At 40.0% G+C, this 27,518-nt stretch overlaps 3 protein-coding genes across 9 annotated transcripts; 2 read left to right on the top strand and 1 right to left on the bottom strand.

Annotated features, from left to right (window-relative positions):
• Window positions 1-7: 7 nt before the first annotated feature.
• On the top strand, window positions 8-13,180 carry LOC111249517 (1-acyl-sn-glycerol-3-phosphate acyltransferase epsilon-like). 2 transcript variants are annotated; one of them, XM_022803479.2, is made up of 9 exons: window positions 8-1,493; window positions 3,654-4,179; window positions 4,636-4,760; window positions 4,877-5,026; window positions 6,681-6,883; window positions 7,117-7,209; window positions 8,245-8,392; window positions 8,803-8,926; window positions 9,199-13,180. In XM_022803479.2, the coding sequence occupies exons 2-9, from the start codon at window positions 4,163-4,165 to the stop codon at window positions 9,437-9,439; spliced, it is 1,101 nt and encodes a 366-aa protein (XP_022659214.1). In that variant the 5' UTR covers window positions 8-1,493; window positions 3,654-4,162; the 3' UTR covers window positions 9,440-13,180. The 2 variants fall into 2 exon arrangements, with proteins under 2 accessions (XP_022659214.1, XP_022659216.1); XM_022803481.2 differs by lacking the exon at window positions 8-1,493 and adding an exon at window positions 1,513-1,760.
• On the top strand, window positions 9,379-26,999 carry PIG-Z (phosphatidylinositol glycan anchor biosynthesis class Z). 6 transcript variants are annotated; one of them, XM_022803477.2, is made up of 3 exons: window positions 9,379-9,502; window positions 23,106-23,208; window positions 23,852-26,999. In XM_022803477.2, the coding sequence occupies exons 2-3, from the start codon at window positions 23,153-23,155 to the stop codon at window positions 25,473-25,475; spliced, it is 1,680 nt and encodes a 559-aa protein (XP_022659212.1). In that variant the 5' UTR covers window positions 9,379-9,502; window positions 23,106-23,152; the 3' UTR covers window positions 25,476-26,999. The 6 variants fall into 6 exon arrangements, with proteins under 6 accessions (XP_022659212.1, XP_086843740.1, XP_022659210.1 ...); XM_086987614.1 differs by lacking the exon at window positions 9,379-9,502 and adding an exon at window positions 18,946-21,049; XM_022803475.2 differs by lacking the exon at window positions 9,379-9,502 and adding an exon at window positions 18,947-20,793.
• On the bottom strand, window positions 14,927-17,804 carry LOC147756067 (nurim). Its single transcript, XM_086987624.1, has 2 exons — window positions 17,726-17,804; window positions 14,927-17,475 (listed from the first exon to the last, which is right to left on the bottom strand). Exon 2 carries the CDS (start codon window positions 17,046-17,048, stop codon window positions 16,023-16,025), a length of 1,026 nt encoding a protein of 341 aa, XP_086843750.1. The 5' UTR covers window positions 17,049-17,475; window positions 17,726-17,804; the 3' UTR covers window positions 14,927-16,022.
• Window positions 27,000-27,518: the final 519 nt, after the last annotated feature.

Genomic DNA, 27,518 nt, shown 5'->3' with positions numbered 1-27,518 from the left:
ATGTACATCACGGTATCAAGAGACATTTACTCACGTTGAATATTAGCGGGTGTAATGATGTCGTATGGCTGTAGCCCTTGAGAAGGACGATGGCATCGTATAATTAGTCAAGTATACAGGGATTTCAGGTGATCAAAAAATGTAACAACGCAATTTCTCTGCAATTTTATTGCTCGAAAGCACTGCTTCCGTGAAATAATGTAAACGTGTCAGTTCTTTACGAAGCAGGCTAACGAAGGACAAAAGGCTTTCATCATAGTCCACTGGTCGAGCTGAATCAGTTTGGCACACTAATAATAGAATACGAGCATGCGTTCCTCCATAGTTACTACAAAACAGAGCTACGTAACATCTGTGGCCAGACGTTTTATAAATACACACTGTTTTTATTATGCGTATCCCCGCCAGTATTCGGTAGTCAGATGGGTATTTCGCATCTCATTGAATGCAGTCTTTTTGTTCTGCTCCATCAGACCAATTTAGAAAAGAATCTACAACAGAAGTTAGCCTAGAATAATTCATTGTCCAGACTTCTTGCAGCCTGTTCGTAGGTACATTGGCAGGGACTCCAGAATTACCGCGCCCATTTTTTCCTATTGCGTAACTAAGTATCATGTACATTCCGTGATTTCTATCTAAAACCATGTAAGGACAAAGGTCGTATTAAGTTTAATGGCGTGCATAGCTTGTAGCGACACATGGTGCCATTCTTTAGTTGACTACTTCGTGCATTCACCAAAAGGCTCTACCTGACAACGGAATCATTTTATAATTGGAGCTAGCTTTGTCAACGACACATCATCTTTGCGCAAATACGTAACGTGGTCTTGAAGACCTACTCGAATTGTTATTCGCTTTCTGTGCAATAACGCAATATACTAGACTTACCGTATCATCGACACTGCAAACAATTGCTTTAAATGAGGATCGTTTTCGGATCTTGTCAAACATGACTGTCGACTGTGGGTTGCTATTCTTTTAAACTCTTTCCTTTTGTTCTGGTTTACGTATCGATGTACACAGAGGTCGCGTATTTGGTGTAGAACGAAAGGCCGTTAGACTGAAATAGTTCGCCCACTGATCGTAGTTACTCTGACCTCCGCGACGTTTAATTCGTGCTTGCTTGACATGGGCCATCGGATAATGATCCCGTACTCGTCCGAGATCCGCCAGATGGCGCCTGTGCGTCCTCAGAAGCTATCGGATCAGTCTGTTCCTCTAGCACCCTGCGCGGCGCGAGCGCTGCTAAGGTTTTGAGAGCTCACAGTGTACCTCGCTATTAGCAGTTGCCTTGGTAGGAGTAGCAGAAGTATTCTTCCTTCGGCTGGGCCTGAACTCGGCTGAGAAAGGAGCGTCAGCCGGATAGGAACTCCGTGGCCAAGCTGATTGTCTTCCGCGTTCGTCGTCAGAGTTTTCCGAGAGAGAGCTGTCACTTATCCCTGCAGTGTCACAACATCAGTACACGATAAAAATATGGCGGCCTCCGCCCTGCTGTAAGTGTAAAAGCATCAATGATCGCTTCTGTTTGACCTGTATAACACACAACGTGTAACGAATGACGGCTTATGAAATGGCTGTGTTTTGGTGAGAAAAGGATCTATATAACGAAACAGTCATGTCGAAACAATTTTCTGCATATTGGAACTGCAAAAATCAGTGGCTAAATAGATGAAGGAATTGCGCAATCGAATGTTTTGAGTGAGGTCGTGTTTTCGTTTACACACGATATAGTTCTTGACCGAACAAGTGGCGAGATGCAGGTGCGTTTAGCGAAAGCGCTGCTTTCTTGAGCGCTTTCTATTTCGTGAGATCTGCGCATGGCAATAAAGTAGGCAGAAACTCAAAAGTAAACTAATTTGCCAGACCCACCGGTCACTTTTAAAAAGTTGTGGGCGAGCCGTTGTGTCAAAACCAAATACTCTAGTTAATAGACTGGCCTCTATTTTTACCTATTCAGTGAGAAAGCATGCCTGGCTACCGACAACATCTTCATGGACGCTCCTGTGTCATGTTTGGTAGACGGACTCGATATAGTTAGCATTTAAACTTAGATTTCTTCCCTATTTGCTACCCTGGCTATGTGAAGGGACGATAGCTTTTCAATAAACGGTTATGTACAGTAAGAATCTACGTCCCGGTAGCAGTTTAGTGGGCGACGTACTTGCATGCTACCAATCTTAGGGGCACATTGTGGTCCAGTTTCGAACCCGGGCATAGACAGACGTCGTCTTGTGTTGGGAGTCTGTCGTCTAGTGAAATGCCTAACAGCGATACCGAATTTTAAGTTTGACAGAAAATATGTGGTTGTTAGGAGAACTACCTTGATTTTGCTTCAACTGAAGTAGGATTATGTTAATGAACAAGTTCCGAATGTATTGATTGTCGATGTATTTCGTAAATAAGCAATTGGGCTCATTTTAGTTATGACCACGAAACTTACTACTCGAGTCTGACCCATAATTCGTAAGCGGTTTTTTACCCTAACTTTGAAGTTCTGCTTAGCCAAAGGGACGCTAAACAAAGGTGGCAAATTATTTTTGCCACGTCATTGAACAACTATAAATATTTGGTCATATGATGTCTCAAAAGCTTCCAGGCGGTTGTGTCGGACTATGTGGCTCGGTGGAGAGATCCGAAATCTGTCTGATAAAACCCGCTGGCACGATTTTTCTTATGAGTGAAACACATGTTGGAAGGTATCATCCCTTCTTGAACTAAGTGGCTTTCGGCTATTTTCACTAGATTTCGTATTTAAAGCTACCGCAGCTACAACTACATCATAACGGTTTGGCCGACGAAAATTGCAGTGGTGGCTTTTTAAAAATATTCCTATTTGTAAATAGTATTGGCTATCAAGCTGAGCCGGCGTTCCGCTAGGTGCTTAAAGAGCTGTACTCAAAACACTGATCTGGCTCAGACTCGATTCCTCGGCATCACTGTTGTGCGTTTGATGAGGAACTATAATTAGCGAGAGCAGTCACTAAATAGTCAATCGTATCGATCATATGAAGAAAGAGAGACACTAAATTTTTGCTTTTGTAGAAACGCTTCTTTATGAACCTAACGCTACTACGTTCGTACAATTGATACAAACATATTCGGATATAATTTCGTATGTGCTAGAAATGCTAAAGCACTGTACACTTCGGATACGAATCGCCTCTATTGGTCTCTTGATCCATTCCTGATTGAATGGATATATCGGTCAGATGACACTTCAGATTGCCTTGCTGAGGAACAAGGTGCACGGACTAGTTTTGAGGCAGCCAATAAGCCAAGATATTTACTTGCAGTAGATATTTATTTTATTAACTGGTTGACTAAAACGAGCTCAAGGCATTGCTGGTATCCGTTATTAATCACGACTGCATTTTACAACTAAGACCGGCTTTTGTGAACGCGTCAGTGTATAATTCCCCATTGAGTTTTTTCTAGTTTTCTAGTTACATCTGTGCATAGGGTAAGTAAGAACGCGTTCTTGTTATCCGCATCAGACGTGACAGCAGATATAAGATCATCACATAAGCTTTATTCAGAAGACGTTCTTTGATGCCCGCGATGATCAGTGACAACAACTATTGTCTTCATGTTCAATGGCGGCAATGTTAATGTCGCCATCGAATTTTTAGTTTAGATTTTTGTCTGATTTCCAGCGTCGTCTGAACTACAGCGAGCAGAAATAGGACATTTCGAAGCGAAAAGCGCCCTGTAGCATATCGTACGTTATTTATGCAACGAATTGTGCCTCCATCCGGGTGAAAGCTTCGCCGCAACAGCTTGCCGATCGTACTAATACGACCTTTCGTGGTAGTATCGGGCATCATCAGCGAACCGTTGTAAGCCGCTCTAAGCTTTTCGCTCCGAGAAATGTTATGTGACGGACATAGGCAAGCAAGAATATTCAGAGTTGCAGAATTGCAGTTGACTAGACGTTTAGATTTCGTCTCTGATGCTACGCCGACTCATGGAGTAGTCCTTTGAACAAAAACAAAAGATTAGGCTAGTTCAAGAAACTCAGCCTCACTCAACCCAAAACGTCTTCGGTCTGCTTTGGTAAATGAAGTAATGCCGTTGGCAACAATAGCCTTCTGAATTAACAGTGCGTTGAATCCTCAAGGACGGTTCCCCTCTTGGCCATAGCACCAGACTTGCTCTATCGAACATGATCAGCGACGTTATGTAAGTTCGTTCCTTTCAACAAAAATGCTTACTGTTGTCAATATGAAAAAGAGAAACCTACAGAACTCATAGCATACAGAAGTAATAGTAACTTAGAATACATAGCAATTAATATTGTCATTACATAAAATGTATCTATTTAAAACAGTATGGAGATAGGGTAAAAACCAATTTCTAACTAACTAAGTAAAAGTGGTTCAATTTAACTTCCATGATTCTATGTACATCCTCAATTTTAGCTACTACGAGCACCCCAAGATAGCGGTCCTAACACACAAGAAATGCGAAATACGAATAGAGAAGAATAGATTATCTAGCCATATTGCCTACCTCTAATATTTCATTTGGGTGTAAACATAAAGGGCAAAAAAAGCAAAATACATAGTTGTACCTTGATCCACCCTGTGTGTTTTTGGTAATGTTGGTTTTTTTCGTCATTAATAACGTTCTGCACAGAATTAAATGGGTGCGTGTCTCTTTCAACCTAGTGGCTCTGCTAAGCCCAGTTGCACCATTGTACGTCATCTGGCTTCTATGGAGAATGATCAGTCTTGTTTTTCCTGCCCACATCTACCAAATAGGTACGGAATGGCATGAAGTTAGATTCAGATAAGTATCAGTTATATTACGGATACCTATAAAACAAACCCATAGTAGACAAATGCGTTGCTCTAAACATAATTTTGTTGAATTTCAGGTGATGATCTCGTGTTCGAATTTTACCAACGTTTCTCGTTGGTACTTACAGAGACTTTTGTACAATTCCAGCTATCCTTATACGGTGATTTTGAGCGCATTATTGACAAAAAGGAACGTTTTCTACTATTAAGCAACCATCAATCGGCGAGTGAGTAAAGTAAATATTGTTACGTGTTTTCTTGAGTTGATATGACCGTTTAATCATCGTTTTCCGCATATATTAAAGTAATTTAACTTTTGAATTAATTTAAGTAATTTAATTAATTTAAATAATTAAAGTAATTTAAGAAAGTAATTAGAGTCCACTAATCGGTTCAGCCTATTGTGTCCTCCAGCTCGCGCGAAGGATGTATAGTTGTAGATGTAATGATATAAAGCCTCAGCTATTTACAACAGTTTATTACTTAATTCAAATGCGATAGTGTCTTTGAGGTGAAGTTCTGTAGGTTTAAGCCCCTCGATCCCTCTTGAGCTCAGCGTCTCAGTGTTTACATAATATCCCTATAATATGTATCTGCTGGGCGCTTTTGCAGGTTTATATATGTATATAGAAACAGACCGGTTTAGCTTTGTCGTTAATTGGCAGAAACAAGCGCTTTACGGCTGGGCGCTTCGACTGTATGTAGCGGCAAATGTATAGATTGATATTCTATATTTCTCGGCCGCACTTATCCAGCGGCATGTATTTGTACCCCAACCGAAGCGCCCAAAACTTCCTCTCGCTCTCTCTAGACCTTTTTGTTCGGCTACGTTTCGAAGCCCACTAATAGATCGCACAACTGCCGATCTTTGGCACAGTCAAGGGTGTCCTATGTAAGCTCCCGGCAAGAGGCCTGGCCACCGAGATCTAGAGACAATCCGAAATACACCGTATTATCCTGATAATGCGCGTAGTGATAACGGCTGTATATCCTCTTTAATATGGTCGGTGCTCGCCCTTCAACGAAATTTTAAATTCTCGCGAACTCTTGCTCAAAAGAATAGAGAAGAGCTTTCCCCCGCAAGCCGGCATACATCGCAGCCGACTACGAACTCACGTGCTCTAACCCATATTTTCCTTGTTCGAAACATAATACGCGGTAATAAGTAGACGTACGGTTCTGCTAACGTTTGGGCGGCCCCAACGACAGGTTCGAAGTACTTGTGACATCTCTGTGAGTAAACATTTACTATACAGGCACCGCACCGTTTCCGGACTGCGTGAAAACGTTGATGATAATCACACAAACCCTAGAAGACTCGCCACGGGATGTCATCTCAAACTTATAAACAGGTAGTGGTTTGAGTTCGGCTCAACATGCTTAAGCTCGTTCCATCGTAGTATCCACTTATCTCAGCCTAAGAACTTCCGTGGATTGGACACATTTATTTGTAGTGTTTCCGTTGCCTGTAGGAATGATAGTTTCACACAAGAGTTGACTGAGAGCACGGACGTCCCCAAAACGTATGTTGAGGCATACACAAGAATCGTACGGCCGAGGGCTCGAAAAATAAGCCCCAGGCATCTCCGTCGATATCGCTATGAATGGAACAAGAATTGCGCAAATAAGTAATTGGCTCTAATAGTTATGTATAACTATTAGATATATATATATATATATATATATATATATATATATGTCTAATAGTTATACATACAAAGTTACCGGTATCTTTATCTAACATGAACTACAATATGGACGCATGACGTCTTTCGGTATTTTGTTGGTTGCCCAGAATTCATCAATTTACTATCAAAAAGAATAATAAAGACAACACGAGCGATTGTAATAGATTGTTGTCATCGAAACCACATGTTACAGCTGACTGGATCGTTGGCAACTGCATCACGGAACGCCTAGGCCGCCTTGGTCAACTTCGGTATTTTATGAAAGACGTTCTTCAAATTATTCCGCTATACGGTTTCTACTTTCACCATCATGGATGCATCTACGTAAACCGTAAACAATGTAATTTTGAAAAGATGCGCCGTACTTTGCTTTACCTGCAAAACAAACAAATTCCGGCAAGTATTCAGGATGTTTATTTTGTGTACATCAATGCCAGGTTGGTGGTATTTCAACAGGAAGTTGTAGCTTTAAGTGTTTTACATATCGTGCTAGATTGTTTCTTTGTGTCCTTCGATACTTTGCGGTTTAAAACCTTTTAATAAGCAAAAAAAGTTTATGACTTTAGGTTTCACTGATAAATTGGTTCCATAAACGTAAAATCATTGCATATGTTTTCAATTTATTTCAGTCGATTGTGGTGATATTTCCTGAAGGAACTCGATACCAAGCAGATAGGCTTATTGAAAGCCACGAGTTTGCTGAAAAAAATGGGTTGCGCAAGGTGAGACGTCGGAGTTCGGCATTATTATTTAGGAGGGAATAATTTCTGTTTTTTTTCGAATCGAAGGATAATGACTATATATATATTTGTCTGTCGCTGTTTAGTGGGTTGAAAAACTTTTGAACCGATATTTAATGTATGTTTGATGTACTCTCGTTCATTGCTATCACATCAAAAACAGCGCTCTGTGACTTTCTCAACAGGTATATGCTTGTGTTTTACATTATTATGTTTAATCTCGTTATCGATGTTTTGGGCAAATCCATAATACGGCAAGTTACGTCAGCCGTTGGCCTCTTTAAGTCACGGCAGCAACCGAATTTTGCAGATTTAAAAAGGATGACGGCTAAACCAGTGTTCGGCTTTATTTTGTCTCTATGCACAACATCTTGTCATTGAATGACCACGTTATGCCACATACACCAATGACGTATTTCCGGATTCAAGGTTTTGGATAGCATTGACCGTTTCCTTTTAGCGCACTATCTTGTAATAACAGATGACCCTGCTGTCTACAATGAGCAGAAGCATCAGCTTAAACCCTGTTTATTGCTTTCTCGCCTGATCCTTCTCTGACCACAAACTGACTCTTCTTTCGTCGACCCCGCTTCAAATAGAAAAAGAATTGATATAAATGCTTATCAAATCGTCTCATAGAATTATTCAAAGTTCCATCTCCTGATTATCTTTGGACAAGGACACATGTACAGGATGAGATACATCCTAAACTTTCTTGGAGAGCATTCTTGGATCGTTTTTATTAAACTCTACTCATAAAGAGCCATAATTGTCATTTATACGCAAAAAATTTTTTCATTGGCATTATTAGTTTATTGTTTCGGAGTTCCATGGGAACTTCCAACTTCGATGTGCGAGAAATATGTATGGTGACGTTGCTGGTACTGCAATCTGCGTCATTAGACACATAAACTAGGTACAATACGGAATGCTTGCCAGCATACAGGCTTCTACCAAATGACAGGATCCTCTGAATTCAAACACAATCTACTCACAGTCAGTTTCTTCATCATGCAGTTAAACCATGTACGGTACCCTCGTACACGGGGCCTTGGGATGACAATATGCTATTTGCGACCAAACATTGATGCGATCTACGACGTCACCATAATTTACGGGGGCACAAAGGATGGCAACCGAAGATTGTCTGCTCCATCGCTAATCGGTATAAAATAAAAGTATATGTATTTATCTTGTAAATGAATACTATCTAACCCTTGTAGTCAACCCAAGACAAGTGACAACACTGATCCGGTCGAGTCAAAAAATTATGCAGCCACCCTGAACATTTTTGCCTTGTAATTGCTTTCCAGTGGGTGGCAGTGAAATAAGAATTGCATTAAGTATCTGTAAATATATCTCTTATTAACTTGTTGATTATATCTAGTGCACTGTGATCTACATCTCTACCTCATCCGTTTGTTCGGCATGGAGATATAGTTCACCCTTCGACTCCATTTCAACAAGTGCTATTTTGATAGCCTATGATTAATTACCATAGAGAATTTCTCTATTGACTGCTGACACAAAAAACGTGTGAGCAATATGATAACATTCGTTTACTTTACTACACAGATGTGTTCACTGGGCGGTGTCGCTCTGTACACGCCTATTTGGAGCGGATACCGATCGAGAACGTACCCGAAGACGAGCAGAAAATTAGAGATTTCCTTTTCACCCAGTTCAACAAAAAGGAAGAGTTCGTATTTGTTAAGATTACGTTACACACATGAATGACTTGATTGAATAATGGGCAATAAAAAGACTGTTCTTAGAGAATTCCATAGAAAAAAAAAAAGCTACTAGACAAAGTAAAATCTGTTCATAATAATATAACAATAACCAAATAATTATTCTCCAATGGTTAATCAGTGTACTTGCGTTAGGCTATATAAAAGCTCCATAGCTAGCTTAAGCATTTGTTTGTTATATACGTAATCGTATCTTTGCGCTGTACGTTTTCCTCTCCAGCCTTCTGTCGCGCTATTATGACAATCGTGATGCCAACCCCGCAAATGACTGTCAACCATTTCCCGGGCCAGCACTGCGGCGAGATCTCAGCCAATTCCGCCAGTCAATAGCGCTCATACTGATGTTTCTATTCTCGACGTTTTCCATCTTCACCGGGTCCGGACTCTCAATGACCTTTCATGTGTGGATCGTCGGTACGCTGTTTGGCTACGTATGGCTATTCATTGGCTCAGTAGCGTAAAGAGGTTCGTTGGACCGGGCGGTCTGACGCGTAACAAACTTAGCCCAAAACGCAACTCAATACGTAAGTCATGAAGAATGCAATAGAAACAGGACGTCCTCTAAATAAAAGTAAACGAAAAATCAATGGCTAAAAATTTTGCTGGAAAAGCCATAAACAGGTTATGATCGCTGTATAAGAGGCAGTGCTAACGTTCAGAATGTTCCGTCAGACAAACCTTTCTAGGCTGTTCATTACGGTGGGCATTCGCTTATCGGAAATTTCTGGTGAGAAAAAAAGCCACTTTTTCCTGGAACGAACTCACAAACTCGCTATAGCGGAAGCACTGTATTCTCTTCGAAAGGTCACCCATTTCAAGAGGGATGAACCTGGACTATGATTAAAAACATCCTGCCCAAAGAAAGAAGTCGACGCTCCACACTATGGCTAGTTTCGATGCAGCTTCGAAAAAAATTAGGAAAAATTTTCTTCATTTATATTAATAAGGAATTAATAAGGATTAGCTTTCAGAGGTTCCTAAAGTAAAAAAAAAAGTAAGGAAGTAGTTGTCTTTAGAAAACAACAAACAAACAGGTGGTTCCATCGGTCACGATCCGACGTGGCACTCATATCGCTGCTAAGTAAGGCTATGCGAGTTTTATAGCTTATTATCTAGGCTTCGGTATCGTTATTGGGCGCGATCATTATTCTCCACGTCATTGACTTTAACACGTTCGTTGAGGCTGCTGACACAAAGATTAGCGCAACACTTATCGTAGCTACGAAAACAGAAAAGGCCTGCTCGAAGTTGTCAAGGCGGGTCTAGTACAACAACGTCGTTTCTGGCTTGGTCCTTCAAAGTTCTAGCCACTGTTTAGACAGTTCATCCACACATCGTTCGTCCGCTTTTCGAAAACGGCATAATACACCTCCATTGGAAATGTCAAACAAGAATTGTCAGTACGACTACCTGACACCCCAACCCTAGTGTCAACTACGACAATAGTTGAATGTTAACGAACGTTTCAAAGCGAAGTAAAAATGATAATGGTCATAGGAATCGCGGAATCGAGTGCGGGTAACGGAAAAAAGGATCCCTATTCGACATGCTGTGTAATAACTGACTACCATCAAAGAAAGGTAATGACTAGTATCGTGCAAACTAATGACAGCGATAACAACTAAAACTGGCTGCGTAGAAGAGATGACCAGTTAATTTTTTTGCTCTCAGCTTTTCCTCTCTCTCAAAATCACCTTCCCGGTACAGCGTCAATATTTGGTCCCACTAAAAGGGAGCAAGTCGGAGTGAAGTTCGCCGAAGAAGTCTGAACTTACCTGGGGTTCTTTCTCGCTATTAATTAAGTTCGTTTTCCATAGTTATTCTAACCTATCGATCGTAATTGATGAAATAATCCAGCTAATAAACAATCAGTCATAAAGTGTTGTTTATCATAAATGTTTCGAAGGCTATTGATTATAAAAAGATGCGAAGTAACTTATCAGCGAATAAATGAGAAAAATAAAGACGTACTGCAGTAAATGGCGACATGGCATGCTTACCATAGGCAACGTCGGACCTATGACCCTCTTAGAAGGAGACGCGGACTTACACCGATTTCTCCTTTAAATTTTTTTTGCGGTTTTTATTAATGAGATAATCGACGGCCTCAAATTTGTTTCGCTTCACCGAATACAACAATCGTCGTCTGAAGGATCCAATGGAAGAAGGTTTAGCATGTGATCTTTTTACATGAATGTACACTGCAAGGTGTGCGATAGGAGTGATATTTGTTTTGCTCAAAGGTTTGCAACTTCGAGAAATGCTTGTTTGAGAGTGATGCTATATTCCAACGGGGACCTGATGGATGTCTGTACTGTTTCCGAACTGGGAAAGTATAATCTAACATGAATGAATAAGTGTGAGCAACAAACGGTTTCATTTATGAAGCTTACTTATACAATATTCACTCAATAGATCTGGTCTAGTGGGGATGCTCGAGCTTGTTTTTGGCTCAGCCAGTGCCTAAACAATGGATACAGGAGAGTTAACACAACAATATGGTAGAAGATCTATGCAAATAAGACAATCGTGTCTTGTGCCTGCCTCGAAGAATCGAAGGAAGTCTATTTCCCATTGGAAATGCACACGCGCATATTTAAGGCGAAAAGTACTATCTCAGTACATTGCTGCTGCGCGTGTGGCGTCTAATATTTACGCGGTTGGAACGACAAAATAATTAGGCTTCTGTTTGGGAAGTATCTGCGATAATTCTGTGCACAAAATACTTGCAGAAACATTAATTCATGCTTGATGTATAGACGAGTATAATGAGCTGTGATGGCCAAGTAGAAAAATATCTAGATATGTTGCTTTATTTAGAAGTTTATTAAAGTATCTTCGTTTTCCTGTTTAAATTAAAATCTAAGCTTGTCGCAAAAAGTCAGTTAGTAGCGAGGTTTATGGCCCAGAATGCATGGCCTTTTCTGCGGTAAATGTAACGGTGTAAAGTCATTAGGTCAGCTTATTTGGAAAAAGCCAGCAGAAATAGTAATGCCGCAAGTGATAATGTTGCTACTCCGAAAAATCCGGGTTGGTTGTAATTAGTTTTTTTGGATTTTGCCAACAGACAAACGCGAAAAGTCCGGCTCGACATTTTATCCAACATATTGTCAATCTTTTTAGTAGGTGTATAGGTTCATATCCTTCTTCACTCTGACCAGGAAGAAGCTGTGGCGTTACCGCAAAAAGTGTCAAGCATCATGCGATGTCATCTCGATAGCAGATAGTCTCTGAGGCTAAATATTAGAAGATGTTCTTTTTCTTACCTACGGCTAAGGGCAAAGTTGGAAAGATTTTCAGGCAAACTCTAACTACGCCACTGCAGCGTATCATATGGGATCCCTATCAACGAATCATTTAACTTCTTGGAAGTAGAATATTGTTGTTTAAAAATCAGTTTCCGTCGATCTAAACGCAATACGTCTCTACCAAGTAAACTAAGCACTTCACTACTCTAGAACGTTCAAACACAGAAAGCCGCTCCATTCTAGTATTTATTCAAATCTTAATGCAAACTCTGTAAGTATTATTTGTTTTGGGTTACCCAATCAATTAATTAATAAATATTTCACATAGTAGGTTTCGTCTTCATGTTATTCCTTTCTTTAGATCTGTATCATTGCCATTGCAATCCTAATCCTACTTGCTTCCCCTATACGTTCCTATCAAAACAAAAATCTTTGTACTCTCTTAAGTGCCTATTTACGAATAGTTTCATCGCCTTATTTAGACGTGACCACTTTTCTACGTAAAACTTGTCGAAATGGTTCAAGAAACTAATTAAGGTGCACACTTAACCTTTTTTTGTCAACTTGAATCAACAAAAGAACTGATTTTAACATTTTGAAGAGATATTTAATTAATAATTAAATAAATAGCGCAACAATCATATGAAGCAGGAATAATAATACTATACGTTTATATTTCTTTACCAAATTCGATTAGGATATAAATAATACTCGTTTCTATCTATTATTTCTCTTTCCTAATTTTTCATTTGCTGATATTGAATTTTTCGTTTTTGTATCGCTGAAAAATTAATTTCTTTAGAAATACATAGTCTAAAAGATCGAAATTTTACTAGCAAGTGCTAAGTTGAGCCCTTGTACAACTATGACTATTTTTGGCACTTCATACACCATGTTTGAACTATTAATGAGTAAAATTCATAGGGGCTGACAATAAAGTGAATACGTTCTCTAGCACTGCCTTTCTAATTGACTTGAGGAAGTAATTCTGAATAGATTTAGTAGATATATACATGGGAATCTAGATTAACCTTTATATGTATGTCCATTACTTGTTGTCAAGATGCTAACATAAAATAGAATAAAAACTACTGTCCTTAGAAATTCGGCATTTTACTTTACCAGTGCGTGTCAGAGCTATGCATAAAGGGCTATGCGTGATTCACGTACTATGTACAATCTCTATAGGTGGTCACTACACCCCGCGCAGTAGCAACCTGCGATCTGGGTGGAGGTGCATTGAATAACGTCTTTGCTGGCTAATTTTATGGACAGGTGGTGCTCTAGGTTCGAATCTGCGCATAGGCAAACTTCGTTTGATACCGGAAGAATGTCAGCCGTTTGAACTAATACCTAACAGTTAAGTACCAGGCGTTAAAATAGAAATATAATGTCGTGTTACATTGTGTATGTGCTGCGTTGACAAAGCCGTTTTATAAATTCGATGCTGTACCTGAAGTCATAACTATGCGAGTCAGGTTCCAACAAGACTATTAATTTTGTATTTTGTTTAGATATCGATTCTATGCATACGGTGATCAAACGACGGTTATTTGAAAAATAATACCGTATTGTATACTCTTAGAGGCCTCACCGTTTTTCCGTTAAAATTGGTAATTGCCAGCCTTATCTACACAATGGTCACTGCTTTGAAGCGAACTGCTTTGCTGAAGAGCACATACACCCTCCGATAGGATCACTTTGGAGAGCGTTTTTAGATTTTCCTAGGACAATACCCTAGTTGTTGTGTAGGTATCTTATTGGCAATTTGACCGATGAGCGCCACCTAGCGTAGTCTCATGACCAGGCATAAACGCCAGCAGGAGGTCTGCATTCTCGAAGATTTAACGATGAAAAAATCATTCTTAACCAGACAATTTTAAGCTCAATTCTATTGACTTTAAAATTTAAGCTATCTATATGGAATGCGTACAAGTAAATATTAAAAAGATCGTTACTATTATATACTACCTATCATTCAATTGATATCGGTCGAACTTAGCACAGTTTTAGTACAGCAACGGAGAAAATTTTTTCACGAGGTCCTAAAAAAATGAAAAATCGCGGTATCGACTGTAACGCGGGTAACGCAGAATGTTCCGGAAGTCTCTAAACGGTATTAAAAAATCTAGATAATTGGAGAATATTTATTTCCCGTATGTTAACGTAGGTAGATACATTTGAATTATCGCAATCAAAAGCGGATTCAACTGTGCAACATACGTAATAGGGGCACCCTAATATTATCCCTATAATTCCTATAACGACATCATGATAATGTCGTAGCATTAGTATAATGTCTAAGAAGAATACAACAATAATCACTAGCAGTTATTCAAATGGCTTATACCAGAATACCGTCTGGTATGGATCTCCAATTGTGTTTTAAAAATTTTAGGCTATTCTCTGTTTGAACGAGTAAGGACGATTCGTTAATGCTCCATAATTAAAATAGGAAAGTTTGCTACATAAGTCATATTTAACACTTTGTGTAGCGTAGAAAAAAAAATCATCGGTCATATGTCTAGTGTCAATTGATACGCACCGGCCTTATTTGAAACTCAGACGGAGTAATACGCAGGGATCATACCCAGCCCGATTATTTGAGGATTATGTTAAATTTGAGAACATTCGTTCGTTGTTCTTTACAAATGACTAAGTTCTGGTCTAACGGTTCAGTGAAATAAAAACTCAACCGCGTCTTCTTAAAATAGCATTTATTTTGACATATGCTTTCTTTACAAAAATACAGTTCCTATAAAGTGTTCATAATACGTATACATATATATAACTCTGATAATAAACGTACTATTAATATTTTCTACATAAATATTTATATACTATAATATATTTATAGACAAAATACATGCTGTTCTAGCCGCTTCTAGGTATATATTACTCGTTTTCTCAGAGGGCAATAAGGTATCTTTCTTTACTTGCCGAAAGTGCACGCACGATCCAGTAAAAGATCAAATTCTATTGGTGGTTCTTTGGTGATTCGTATCAATAAATGTAAGTGCATGTTGACCTTTTGAAAAATCATTTAATTCTTTTATTACAAACGAAAAATATGTTCAATCGAATTGTGCCGGGTACTCTAAATAACAGATTTACCGCTGCTACGAATAACAACGTGTGAGTGATAAGCGAACTGTGATCCGCAAGCTACATAAAGTCCTCGTCTAGATTTCTCTGACAGAGCAAAGTTCCGGCCCTCACAAAGAAAACTATACTTCCTTTTCATTTAATACATCCAAATAAATCTACCAACATATTTCTGAATTGGACACAATTATTTCACTTTTATGGATTAACATGAACACAATTGCTTGCGCCAGAATTAGTCGTGTATGATCGATTCGCAATTATGAAAAAGCAAGCGAATAGGCACAGTACTATATAGTCCGTTAATCTATTAATGGTCAGTTTGCTTAGTTCAGTCGTAAATCCCCTCAGTATATCTCTCTAATGAACACACAGCAGATCTACAAATAGCGCAATGAGGAAGCACTCCGCGAGATCAGAACACTGGCACCGTACAGGATTGCTGTATTGGAAAAGGCACTGCAAGTTTAAAATGTCTATTATGTTGGTGACTGCAGATGGGCCGGCTGAGTTTACGTCTTAAAAAAATCCCCAAAGCAGTCTTGCTGCGTCACAAAGTTCATTTCGCATCTCGTATAACCAAACCTTAAGCCAATAGAGCTCCTCTAAGCAGTACGTCACCTATGCAGACATACTTACACAAGTGGTATAGTAATAATTATGGCTTAAGGAATGTGAGCCTTATGATGGCTCAAAGTTTCCTGCTACTTCTCGTTGATTTTCGGGTGGGACCCAGTTGGGCTGAGTCGTCCATTCGTCGGACCTCGGCTTGAGTGACATTACGGTTGCGCACACTGGTTGTTCGCTCTTCACAGCAGAAGCTTTCTTGCGAAGACGAGCGGGACATAGGGGTTGCCCAAGTAGCGGTAGAAGATTTTATTTGCGTTCTCGGATAAAGGGCGCTGGAAGAGACGGTCGAGGAACCTGCTCCTCTTTCGGTCTCGAGATACCGGCTCGTATAATTTTCACTGGCTGAACACGTTTCATCAGAGTACAACAGCTCGCACCATTTATTGTTAAAGTTTCGCCTAACATAGAAATAGTCTTGTTCGTCAAGGGTCGATGTGCAGAAATGATATGAGATAATAGCTAGGGCGGCAAGTGCTCGCTCTAAGGGCATTGTGGGGTACAACAAAAAGAGCACTAAGAGTGACATCAGCCCACCGCTTGAAGGTAACCGTCCCTCGAGCCGCGCAAGTTCTTGGGATTTGTTGAAATACGAAGACGATATCTCAAAATCAGAAGCTTCGCTTGTATTCGAAGACCAATTGAGAAAACCGAACGCTTCAATAGCATCGTCAAACACCGAATTGGCAATTAGCTGAAGGTAGCATATACAATGAAGTAGGAGTATAAGGCATCTAGCGGGTTCCCAAAGTTCAGTAAATGACCATATATTAAATTCGGACGTTCTTCGCCAGTAGAATAATCCACCTTGAGTTATGAGGGCTGTCACGACCGAATAGATGCATCGCTGGCTACTCGTGCTGAATTCGGCAAACATATCCATGCAATTTAGCCAATAGTGTAGGAAGAATGCGCCCATGACCAGTACGACGTCGATGGCTAAATCCCATGCCTGGTCACAACGGTTTTTGTAAACGGGACGGCCAGCCCGCTCGAAATCTGGATAACTCAACACAGCCGCTAGACTAAGCAAAGTCAGGATGCATAGTGCGAGACATACCACACAAAATATAGATCGCGCTACCGACATTTCTTTGAGGGTGTCTCCAACTTCTAATCTGCACCAGCGGCGCCAATAAAGCCGCGACGTGGAAATATTAATTTAAACGGTCCACAGACGTTCTAGCATAGACACAAATTAAACAACAAGAGGCACACATACGCACTGGCACTGACACAATCGACAAAACACAAACTGCCAGGATGAACGACCCCGATGGCAAAATGGTCAACGATTATAGAACTGACTATGAGTCTCACGCAGCTAGGTGGTCATACGCTTCAAGCAGCGGTAGTGAGCAGCTTTATGTGGCGTGACAAGAAGGCAACGGACAACAGCAACGATCAAGTTGTACATGAACGTTTCTCTCGTTTAGATGAACAGCGCCACCTAGTGTACGGCAGATGTACCGCGAACAGGCTGACTCAAGGGACAGGAACAGCGTTTCATACGCATGCTAAAAATATGAAAATTTATGCAGGTGGTAATTTTTTGATTAATCACGTTGGAGAAATCGTTTTAGAGGTTTCATTGTTCTCTTTCTGTCATTGTTATACCTACTATCGCAAACAAACTGGTCGAAATAAAAACAGTGCAGACATTAAAGGGACATATTTGTTTATACATATTGCTAAACATGACAGATTGTTATGGATGTATCGCTGGGCACTATGCATAACTGTTGGGCTGTACGTGTACGGTCCTACCAATTGAAACGTTCGAAAGAACCTGATGTTGTTGCCTAACATAAGTTGAACACAGCAGCAGACGACGTTCACATCCTGGGCTTAAGATAAACGTTAATGAAATGATGATTGTGAGTTCTTTCTGTTTCGTCTACTGGCATTCGGGCGGTTCTCGTGCCTCTTCCTCTAAACAGCGAGATTTCAGATGAACTGGTACTTTATTGTAGATATTTTTTTCCCTATCCTATGATATGTGATACAACTACTGAGTAAGCCTTTGTAAGTATAAGTTAGTCGTCGCTATGATTGTCGACACGGTAATAAAACTATACGATATATTGTTTACCAAATGTTAGGATGCTCATATTCGTATTTATTAGCTAGAAGCTAATCTCTGCTTGTGTACTGCAAAATGGAATACACATTATGTGGAAATTGTGACTGACCTTTTATTGTATGAACCCAAATATTTTGATGACTTTTAATATTATCATAACATTTCATCATCCACATCTATAGTAATTATTATTGGCTGCAGCATATTACGCTGTACAATAAAGGGGGCTTTGCAATCGGAAATTCTAAGAATCTTTCATCCAGAGAGCTTTAACTACAAGTCTATACGATGACCTGTCGAGTATGAGACTCGAAAACACGTGTCTACACAGTTATATGGAATGCTAATATTTAATCATTTAAGGAACGTAGAACGACTTCCTTTAAGCCACTTAATGTCTGCGAGGTCTCATTCGAATTAGTGTAAGGTGAGCTAGATCAGGATATCAATTTTGACATTCGTACAATGTATTCATAAAGCAGTACAGGTTTAAATGATTAATGAACCGTTGTTATACTTTAAATGGTCTCATACGCTAAATTATCACTTAGACTTTATGTCCGTGTGTTTTTAATTAGCTCATTGAAACGTACTGTCTGAACCGTGATGCAGAATTTGGCCTAGCACAACGACTATATGTGGGGTTTATTCCTCCAATGGGGCTTACCACAAATGTATATTAGTTTAGCCTATAATAGCAAAAACTAAAATCATAAAATTATCAATAGTCGTCTTTTTCCACTGTGTTGTTACTCATTGAAAATTTTCGTGAAAAGGTTAGTGACTTTGTGAGACAAAATTTAGTTGCGTTCTACGACGAGTTGCTACGGCGAAAAATATGCCGCGCTAAGGCCGATGATTATTACAACGATGGTTACATATGATTGAATGGCACTCTGGGAGAGAACCTTACTAATTGATAAAGGGTCAATATGACTATGTCGTTTTGTCTAGGTGATTGGGAATTTAGAAATAGGTTTAGTATTCTAAAGGCTTCTAGGTATCTAATGTCTCTAGACTTTATTTTCCTTTATGCGTACATGTCACCTTTTTATATCAGATTGCATGCAGTCTTCGATTATTTATCGTATAACGTCGTTGTTCAGATCTAGAAAGATGAAATGAATGAAGCATTCGTTTTAACGTGTATCTATTAAGGTCTATCAGGCTGTGAGCAACTTTGAAAGTAGGCTTGTTGCAATGAGTTCATTGACTCTCATTTCTACTATCAGCTGCAATAACGTTACTGTTTTTAGTTTCTTGAATCTCTCTTGAATGTTACAAAATTTGTAATGTGAGCCCCACGTCCGCAGTAAGATAAGGATCGCTCATCATCAACAATAGCTACACATGTAGAATACAATGGATAGGATAATTAACTATAGTAACAGCGTTATTAAACTTTCGAGCTCATAGAGACGCATTTTTAATAGTGGAACCAACTACTTCGGCAACAAAGGCCAAAATAGATGAAGATAGGCTCTTATTTTTCACTATATTTTATTTTAATACCACTCGGCAGGCTATGCCCTATTGTGTCGATGATACGTGCAGATTGAACATACGCGTACTGCATTCGATTTTGATGGCTTCAGGCCCTCCCAAAAAGATGTTTTATTATTTTATTTGTTTTATGTCTAAATAAATTTGAAGAGTAGGCCAAAGAGCTCCTTAAATGTTCTCATGCGCATTTCTTGTGTGCGTTGTTTTTGACGTTGTAGCGTTTCCTACTTGTTGTCTAGGCTCCTTGCGGTCTGGCTATGATAACCGACAGAAGAATCTTGTTTGTTTCTTGCATCCTATAGTCGACTCATAGGGAACCCACTCATATACCCAAGAGATCGATCTGGATTCCCGATCAGCTCCGTTGCCTCCAGATTTTTACATACAACTCTGAATGTAATAGGGCGATGCCGGTAATCGCTGGAGACCCTGAACAATTTAAACACTAAAAAAGTGGAATAATTTTATAACTGATAGTACTTTATAGTAAAAGTGAACTATATGAGTTGAAAATTTGTAGTTTAGTTGACTTCCTCTTGAATCTTCCTAAGTTAGTTTTCTTCGGGCATCAGGGTTGCTGATCTCTTTCCTTGGTCGCTCAGCGAAATATAATTTGCGACGAGAAGTTTGCTTCTTCTTATAACTTGAAGTGATTTTACGTAAGCCGACGACAACAGCTTCTGTCTCATTTCTCATGTTTGAAAATACAAATAGAACAAGATACGTTTAATTGCAAAATAGGAGCAGGGCAAAGCCCGTGGATGGCGTTCTAATAATGTACTAACAAATACATTATATCATAGCGATTTTCTTATGGCACGTCTATCGCGACGCCTTTCCTCCGTACATAGCAATGCCAATTACAATGGTACTCTAATCCTCATGTACTGCTATTAGAAGTTGATAGTTATACAACAACTTAACGACCCCACGGTTAGATGCTGGCTTAAAACCAGCTTATGAAGATTAGTAGTTCTGGTGGTGAATTGTCGCAGTAAGCACCAAAGTGCCCTTCTCTGTTATGGCGCCTTTGCGCATGCGCTATTCATTACCTGCCTCGCCCTCAGCCTTTGCGTTTGTTTAGCTCAGATGGTTACAAGAGCATCGATGACTGCGATGGTGAGACGGTTGTGGCTGATGCCGCCATTGACTTCTAGTGCCGTTGCAGTCTCTGTTGCTGCTGCTGCCGCGGATGTTTGTCAACTGTCAGAACTTAAGAACACCAGCTGATCGCTGGGGCGCCAAAAAGGTGAAAATTCTCGCTTATTTCTCGAGCGACCAGCGTACGATAAGGTGAGCCTTGGGTCTGCTGTGATTGATAGCCTAGTAACCTCGACTGCACTGGGCCAGATAATCGAGAGTCGATGATCCGTTCGTTCGATTTCGACTTGACTCAGACCACTATCGGCACCACAAAAACAACATTCTCTACTTAGTCTGCATCAGTCCGTGTCTGCGTGAACGGGCAAGGCTCACGTACAGTGCTAGCGATTAAGGCACTTACGGTAGGCACTTAGTAGCTGGCACTTTGCAATAAACAATATGCAGACCTGGATTTGTGGTCTACTTTGCCGCCTGCTGCTGTTTCTTGTACTGTCTATTTGTCCATGAATTAAGCACCCATCCATATTTATGATGGGAGCAGCGCGGGTGTGCAGGAAATCGCTAGGCTTTATAGGCTGTCCCTGGGACTTTGTGACTCGTTCGTAGTCGTAAGTGTGTCTTCTACCGTATCTAACACAAGTATAAAATTAGACAAGTCTATTTTGAGACAAAACAGAAGGAATAGATACTGGTCGATTCGCGAACTTTGCTTTTGGGATTGCCTAGATCATTGACAGCTAATCCGTCAAGCAAATGTGGTGGTATTTTCTTTTCACCATTAACGGTGTCCCTTTTGTATCCTGATTACTACAGTAATTTTCATTTAACTAATCTAATATAACGAACTCGTTTACAAATATTGAGTTGCCTGACTCCGATGGTTGTTGGATTCTACACCACGCCACTGTTTCTTGCTGGTTTAAGCCATTGTACATTTTGTGCCTGTTACCTCGTCAAGGTTCACTCTTGGTTCCTAGCTTACTTGCGTTGAATAAATGCACAGTTCACAAAGGAGCGGGTAAGCTGTGCACAGTAAACGTTGCATTCGTCTGGCCGTTTCTGTATTGGTGTTGATGTTCGTACATACTTTGGTGTTGTTTTTTTATTGACACGCCTGAACGCCGTCGTCCGACTTGTGCTTTGGCGCGCAAAAGGGACCTTTTTAGTGACGCTATGGCTCTCCTGAAACCCGTCTCGCATTGGCCGCACTGGCTGATGAAGGCGGTGATATTAATGTGAAGATATGAAGACGAGATAGGTTGTGATCGGGCGTTCGAACCAGAACATAGTAATGGCACCATGCGCACCGATTGCGACGGCGGCAGTTGACGTTGACGCTAGCAACCGTTCGCGACTGCTGTCATTAGGGGAGAGATTCTCCGCAAAGATCGTAGCTCCGCCGCTAATATGGCGTATTCCAACCATGGCCGTTTGTGTGAGGTCACCGTTGGCAAGTAGATAGGAGACATGTGCACGAATTTTCGATCAGATGTTTTTCTACCACAGAGTTGAACCGCTATCAACTGATGAAGCTTTGTAAAACCCATGGTATAATCATTCTCGAGCTTCGTTGATGAGCGCAATCGAGCTTTTGATGGTCGCGAAGTGGCCTCTTAATGTGATGAATGTAACTATTTTAGTACACAAATTGGTCGGGAGAGCAGAGTAACTAGAAATTTTGATTATTTACTTATTCATTTATTATTAGCTAAAGTCGTTTTAATTTCGAAACTTTATAGGGACGTGGTGGACATAGATGACGCCTATGCACTTAAAAAATAGAGAGTCTCAACTTTCGTCTGTTATAGAATGGTATTTCCTTTCTGATTCCAGATGGCTAGCTTTGGTGTAGAGCGAAATGTGTCCACGCCTAATATAACATATCCCTGAGTTTAGCAGAGAAACACATGAATACTGTATTATTATCAAGATTGTATATGGTGATTAAAAAAGTTATCGAACTTTTCCTTAATGCAGTCTCCGTGTTTGGAAAAGTTTACGACTGATCAGATTCCAGAGAATGAAACACACGCATGTGTATTTTTATGTCCTGTTTTGTCAAATACATAATTTATTAAATAAACGGTTAAAAAATACATTACAATTTCAAAAAGATATTGCGTCGCTTAGTGAATTATTCTTTTCGAAATCGGCTTCTCCTGCACTGTAAAGTATCTAATACATTTCTACTGACTACCGCATAACAGTTTCAGATCAGAGTTGTTAGAAATCGTTGATTTACAAATCAACTAATTAATCAGACCGAAACACTTGGGTAAGAGACCATACTTAAATGATCTCAAAGAAGAAATTTAGTTTCACGCATATCTCCACGTATTGTTTCCATTTTGTTGTTATACATGTTTTATAGGTATTGTGACCCAGCTCGAGCTACGCCATTTGAAAGATATTTGCATAAAATCCTTACAAATGATTGATTTTTTCGACTTCCGATAGGTAGTAGATAGCCCGTAAACGGCAGAACAAGGATCAGACCCTTCAGAATGGGTCGCAGATTGGACCGAACCACAAAAGTTCTGTTGGCCCTTCGAGTCGCATCGTAAGTAATTCTTTCGTAATTATCTCTGCTGGCCCCGTTAATAGGCACACTTCTTTTATCGGAGTCTTCTCCAGATTTGCTAATATCAGCAGTCTATGGAGTTCGTTGAAGGCAACATAGCAATGTGCGACACGCCAATAGACGGTCGTATAAGTTTGCTTTTCTCATTTTTCGTCCCTTTTACTACTTTTTTTACTTAAACGTTTGTTTAATTTCGTGCAGTTATCTTGAAGCGTCATTACTTATGTAGACGGGCGGCCTGAAACGTAGGGAGATATTTTCTAACTAATTTCATGAACGGTTAGGGAACTTTGCAGAAGATGTCAAAGTGTTCAATGTAACACTGATGAGATACATCCTCCGCAATAGACAAAGGTCGTCGTGGGTATATCGCTTTTACAATACAACATGGTATTTCGCCTAAAGTCCTCCTTTTGTTAGTCACTGCCAGCAGAATGACACCTCAGATTTCAACCTTTGTTCAATAGAGACTTCAGGCGTCTATTTTGATTGTTTATCGCAATGATATGTGCTGAACGCACTTTGTATTTCCACCACAAATCATTTCAGATTAAACCCAAGTATCTATGTTGATCAACGTGTGTTTTATTTGTGTCTTCTGCTTGTTTATAACTGATTTCAGGGTGTTGGTCCCACAATATGGCTACATACATGCCGATGAATTCTTCCAGTCCACGGAAATCAGTTCTGGCGATATTCTTGGCACGGACGCATACCGACCATGGGAATTTACATCTTCAAGACCCATCCGAAGTGCGGCCTTCGTTCACCTCTTTGCATTCGTACCTTACCAGCTGTTGCGAATCGTTGAACATACGCCCTACTTGAGGCTGGTTCTGCCTCGCTTGGTCGCTTGCACTTTGTCCTTTCTAGTCGACGCAGTAGCCTTTCGAATAAAGGGGCTTGCCGCTGTTAAGGTGACAGCCTCGTCATATCTGGCTTTCACTTATTTTACCCGAACGTTTAGCAACCTAACTGAGACAATTCTCTTTAGTTTGTTGCTATTAATGTCTGTCTCAACTGTCAAAACTGTTTGCGTAAAGGTTTCCACAGCAGCTCGGGATAACGCCTGTACAACGGAAGCCAATGGCAAAGGTGAAAAGAAGGACACTGGGAAAAAGGAGGCCAAAAAAGGCACTAAAGTTAAGAATGTGTTAATGAATACCAAGGGCGGGGCTGAGCAGACAGAAATGGCTGAAATGGAAGTCTGCAAATTTGTCAAGCAATCGCCGGACTCCTGCCTATTTCTCTATGCCAGTATAATCTCGGCGGGGGTCTTCAACAGGCCGACGTTTATCTGCTTTGCTATCATGCCTATCGTTCATCGGTTCTGGAAGACAACGTTCGCGAACTTTATCGGAAGTTGTGTACGTCTTGCAATATTGGCTTTGCCAGCAGCCACTGTATTCGTTATCTTGGATTCAGTCTATTATAGAGGTTTAGCAGAATGTTTAGCCGATCCGCTCGGTAGCGTGGTAGTGACTCCGTTCAATTTCCTATTGTACAATAGCAAACCTAGCAACCTAACCAATCACGGACTTCATCCGCGGTGGCTCCATTTGCTGGTGAATATCCCAATTATCTTCGGCGCTCACTCCTTGTTCTTTTACTGCGATTTCTATAGGCTGATTCGCAGACCAGTAGCTTTTGATGCCGACTCAAGGTTTCTTCTCAACTGTATGATAGTTCCGACCACATTGTTGTCACTATTTCCACATCAGGAGCCCCGATTTCTCCTGCCGCTTGTGCTCCCATTTGCGCTTCTGCACGCGCAGAAGGTGTTTCGCTCATCAAGGTCAAGATTCTTTTGGTACTCGTTCAACTTCTTTCTATCAATATTTTTTGGGTTCTTACATCAAGCCTCCGTGGTGCCAACGCAAATGTATTCAGGGATCAAGGGCAAAGTCATATATTATCAGACATATATGCCCCCTAGGCACCTGAGTCCTGTTTTTGAGCGAAGAATTGTCGTCGATCTAAAGGAGATCCCATTGGCCGGCCTCGAGGCCACTCTTCGCAAACACCACGAGGGGTACCTAGTTTATCCATCAGGAGCTGAAAGCGTTGTAGCGACTGCTTTGCAAAACGCCGTTTGTTCGGTCAAAGATGGCACGGCTTTGTGGCCGCACTTCGCCACTGAATTTCTGCTTTCGGCCTGGCGGACGTGCAGTTTCGACCTTAACTGTCTATTTCTCGACTCGATGGTACTGAACCGAATGCGCTTCCTCTGTGAATCCGTTTTGTAACGACGTCGTCTAAAATGAGAGATCTGCACACCAACGTGTAGGCAAATCTACATCCGCTTAAATAAAAATGTTTGCTTGACATTTGTGTGTATGTATAATGCGTGCATCTTACTCTATCTAAAAAGACCGCGCTTGCGAAAAAAAAAAATCAAGAAGTGAGAATGTGTGCCATCAATGGAGAAGGCAATTATCGACCACATATAGCCACACATAGATAAACTGCTAGTTGAATTGAATCGTTTGAAAAATACGTGTGACAAAAACACCAGCTTGTAGGTGTGTAAGTATACGCCTCTATATTAGAGCGCGACTGTCTGTCTATGTTGAGTATTGTCAATTAAAGCCGTACAATAGTCAACTATTACCGAATTTAACAAATGCGTCTTCGTATTTGTTCTTGTTTTTTGTCATTTTTATCGGTATGCGTTATTAAGAATAATTTTATTTTGTAAACGTAGTCTGCTTTGCCATTCGCTATTAATTTAGTGCTAAATGGAAATGTGTTTAAAAATGGACCGGTTAAATTTCATCAAGGAGTACGCGCCTACTGCCTCTTCGGGGAGATAGTCTACCGGTAGAGCTTATTCATTAATTGTTTTCACCTTTTTTCAATTGTGCTTCAAAATGAAGCGCAAAAAATTAATTAAAGAATAGCAATACTTTATTGAGATCCATTTATTGGCATACAATCAGTGTGGTGAGGGATTTATAAATCTTTTACTACTGGCCGTTTAGCAGTTAAATTTGATCAGCCCGAGCAGAGTTTCACCTTCTTATCCACTACAAATAAGTTTCAATTAAACCTTTATAAGAGTATACATGCTGAAAAAATTTAGTTCTAGCAGAAAAATAACCGAGAGATCTGAAACAAAGGTTTGGTATGTAGGACAAAGACACAGATTTGAGAAACTAACACGTTATCTCAATTTCGAATAGTCACGGATTGACAGCAATGGCATTTCATTTAAGGTAAAAAGGAAGTAGTAGAATGTTTGATACGTTTAAGTGTGGTATAAATATATGTCACATGATGTAAACGAAATCATCGGCAACATTCAGTGTAAGTTCCATTCTATTTAACTTACTCATAATGAAAATATAATTTAGAAGAAAAAAACTAGATGTTTTCGTGCTAACACCGTTAGCTCTCGTTGCATATGCATAATTATTTGAGTATCAACGCTAAATTTATATTCGACATAACCGAAGTTATTACTATTCAAAAATAAGAACATATAGGTCTACTTCGTGAATTGAAGAAAATCACTTGGAAATATGACTTAGGTTTGTAACAGAAGACGCCATTTTAGGCTTTTTTTTTTTATGCGTTCTGTGCTTTAAGACTGTACAAGCGCGCTTTTTAAACAAATAGTTAAGAAGTAAACTAGTTAAGTCATATTAGCAAGCCAACAGCAATATGGCGTTAGGCTGTGATCTCCATCCATATGGCCCTGTAAAACATTAGTCATATCACATAGCTTACTGAATAGTGATTTAGAAGGAAAATAAAGACAATTTAGTTTACGGCTGATTTGTATTTTTTTGTTAATATAGATCGTGCTTAACACAACACTAACACTCTTCAAAAGTTGTTCTTCCGGAGTTAGACGCTATTTCTCACGATAGATTTTAAAATTCCCATAGGGGTTTGCCCGCTTTTTGCGTATTGCTCTTTCGACTGTAAGTTGAACAAAAAATAGTCGGTTCATATACCTGATTGTACAACTTTTCTTGTGGAGTTGTACTTTTGCCTAAGCGAGACCTTCATACAGCTCCAAACGGTTGTCTGATGTTTATTAGTGCCTATATTTTCCTGACACAATGACGGGGGGGGGGGGGGTAATCACCGCCCCGAGTTATGCTGCGCGACGCGTTGTGCGAAACACGTGAAAAATATTAACTTTGTTGTGGATGACTCCCACTGTGTAGTTTCTCGACGAATCAAATGAATATCCTATTATATTACTGCAGTTTATAGAAAAACTATATGTTGACCTCATTTCGGTCTTTTGCATTATCTTTTCTAACGCGACTTGGAAACCA

Source organism: Varroa destructor, unplaced genomic scaffold, assembly GCF_002443255.2.
Source record: "Varroa destructor unplaced genomic scaffold, Vdes_3.0 BEIS01000004.1, whole genome shotgun sequence".
NCBI classification, from domain to species: domain Eukaryota; kingdom Metazoa; phylum Arthropoda; class Arachnida; order Mesostigmata; family Varroidae; genus Varroa; species Varroa destructor.
Note: the sequence above shows the minus strand (reverse complement) of the source record. Positions and strands in the feature narration are given on the sequence as shown.